Source organism: Zophobas morio, unplaced genomic scaffold, assembly GCF_036711695.1.
Source record: "Zophobas morio isolate AGI-343-1 ecotype UQ-CSIRO unplaced genomic scaffold, CSIRO_AGI_Zmor_V1 ptg000002l, whole genome shotgun sequence".
Taxonomy (NCBI): domain Eukaryota; kingdom Metazoa; phylum Arthropoda; class Insecta; order Coleoptera; family Tenebrionidae; genus Zophobas; species Zophobas morio.
The window spans coordinates 11,760,226-11,762,786 of NW_026972107.1; the positions used below are offsets into that span (position 1 = coordinate 11,760,226).

The 2,561-nt window shown below is 33.0% G+C and overlaps 1 protein-coding gene across 1 annotated transcript; it reads left to right on the forward strand.

Annotated features, from left to right (window-relative positions):
- Nucleotides 1-1,697, forward strand: LOC135144182 (odorant receptor 4-like). The gene is made up of 6 exons (XM_064076196.1): nucleotides 1-742; nucleotides 796-1,015; nucleotides 1,100-1,199; nucleotides 1,244-1,348; nucleotides 1,404-1,559; nucleotides 1,617-1,697. The coding sequence occupies exons 1-6, from the start codon at nucleotides 214-216 to the stop codon at nucleotides 1,665-1,667; spliced, it is 1,161 nt and encodes a 386-aa protein (XP_063932266.1). The 5' UTR covers nucleotides 1-213; the 3' UTR covers nucleotides 1,668-1,697.
- The last annotated feature ends 864 nt before the right edge of the window (nucleotides 1,698-2,561 follow it).

A 2,561-nucleotide genomic window follows, 5' to 3' on the forward strand; every position in this document is an offset into this window, starting at 1 on the left:
AAATTAAATAACGTATTTATGAAAGCCGATACAAGAAGTACTTTGTAATTATAATCCATCGCATTTTCACAATGCTTTGATAAAAAATTTATAACGCATCAACCTCCACAATAACTGAGAGATAAAATTTCATTGGGAAATGATTATGTAAGAGTAAATGGACGACCAGTTCCCACTTTATTCCTGCGTTTTGTTGTGAAAGTATATACCGATATGGCGAACATAATAGAGAAAAGTTTCAGTTTGAATTTAAAGGTGCTACACATCATGGGATTATATTCGTTGGGCGACAATTCGGTGGGTTTGAAATCCTGCATTTTGTACTTCGTTTTTTTAGTACTCCCTATAATATTAACTTTCATCAACATTCTAATGGATAAACGCACAGATAATGTAGTAGAAAACGCCATGGTAGTATATTTAGTAGAAGCTGTTGACTACTGTTTTAAATTTTTGCCATTTCTTTACAATCCTAAAAAAATTCAAGAGTGCATCAATTTTTTTGGAGACGACAATTTTGCACCAAAAACGGATCAAGAAAGAAAAATTATAGACGAATGTATTTGGGTATGTCGCAGAAATTCATTTGTTTATTTTTGTGGTATACTGCTAGCTCTTATTGGTTGGCATTTTCCTGTGTTCTTTTTCAAAGGGCGTAAACTTCCTCTAGATATCTGGTTACCATACGATCCCCTATCCACAGCTTTCAGATACTATCTTACTTTAATTTATGTTTTTGGAGGTGATAACAAATATCATGTAGGTAGTGCATAAGATTAACATTTCCGTTTGCAGCTACTTTTTATATCGGTTTTTGTGGAACTACAATTGATTCACTTGTGGGTGGTTTGCCGTATCATGCTACAGCTCAGTTAAAGATTCTAAAATATAATTTACAACACATGGACAAATTCGTAGATTATACTTTAAGAAAACGTAACGAATATATTGTAGAATACCGCTGTGTGTATAAACATTTGCAATACAGCATCAACCATCACAACAAAATTTTGCGGTAAAAATTTATGTTAAATTAAATCTAAATTAAATTTAATCAGCACTTCTCGATCTTTGATATTATTCTACAATAAATTTACAGGTTTTTAAATGAATTCGAAGAATGTTTCAGTGTGTGCATATTCAGCCAATTTGCGGGAAGCCTCTTTGGTATATGTTTTTGTTGTATAGGCTTGACACTTGTAAGTTGATGTGTTAATGTTATTTAATAACTGATTTTGTTTAGGTTTCAGTAGCCACAGTTGAAGGATTTACCTATATTGCATTAATTGTTGACATTACTTTTCAAATATTTTTTTATTGTTACTATGGTACATTACTATATGAGGAAGTAGGAAGTTGGTCAAACGGTACGTTCCAAAGAATTTTAAGTTTTGTGTTTTTAGAGTCAAAGCTTAAACAACGCCATTTATATGGGACCGTGGTACGAATTTGACATTAAAACTCGAAAAATTTTATTAACTGTAATGGAACGAGCTAAACGACCAATGCTTATCACAGTCGGGAACGTAGTAGATCTGACCCTTGTAAGTTTGCTATCGGTAAATTGTATACATAATACTGAATATGAATGTTCATTATAATCACTGTTCTTTTAGGTTTTGAAAACCAGTTATTCGTTAATTGCTGTCCTAAATACTTATGAATAAAAAAATGACGAAAGTGTTAATGAAACCTAGTAATAATTTTTGAAATAAAATTAAATCTGTCTCAACTTTGGCATTATTTGCTAAAATTTTAAACCTGAAATTTTAAAATAAATGTTTAGTTTTGAAAATCGAACTGAATTTGATTTAAATTTATAAATTACTTTAACTAATTAATTCAGTTAATTTTATTGATAAAAAGTAGGTCCAAATAAAATAAACTAAACATCTACCCTTTTGGATAAAAAACAATTACATAACCATTTTTCGGTAAAAGTCTCAAAAATTAATTCGTATATAAATTTTGTCAAAATTGTTACAAACCAGTGGCGGCTCGTCAGATGAGGCAAGTGAGGCGGCGCCTCACAGCATAATATGTTAAGAACAGATTGACTTAATTTATAATTAAAAAAGAGTTTTCAATGCATTAGTTACAAAAATATGTTGAAATGGGAAATCTGTACATGATTTTTTATTTTTTACGCTTCCTGCTGACATTTTCCGTTGAATACCGTACGATTTATGCCCCTAGTTCTTTAACTGAAGCGGCCAGAACGTCGGTTCACTTGAACCAGCGAAGCCCAATCACAGACACGGATTTCGATGGCTCAGCTCCTACACTCTTATACATGCGTTCGCTCGGAACTGAGGCGATATCTTCGGTGCTTCTCGGCCAATTTCGGCGTACTCATTAAACCACTTTTCCATTTATTTTACAGAACGGTAGGGTTGCGGGGTGCGTGGGTAATTAGCATGAACGTGAATAAAAACCCACGTGTTGGTGTTTTGTGTTATTGTCTCTTTCATAGGTACAGGTGAGTGAAAAATGAATCCCGAGTACGACATCGTCATGTTGTTTCTTGAAACGCCGTTTTCACAGCGAACCGAGCTAGAACG

Coding starts and splice junctions, on each gene's coding strand:
- LOC135144182 (XM_064076196.1), top strand. CDS start 214: ATGGCGAACATAATAGAGAAAAGTTTCAGTTTGAATTTAAAGGTGCTA. Junction 743..795: donor TTTAATTTATGTTTTTGGAG/GTGATAACAAAT, acceptor TTCCGTTTGCAG/CTACTTTTTATATCGGTTTT. Junction 1,016..1,099: donor CATCACAACAAAATTTTGCG/GTAAAAATTTAT, acceptor ATAAATTTACAG/GTTTTTAAATGAATTCGAAG.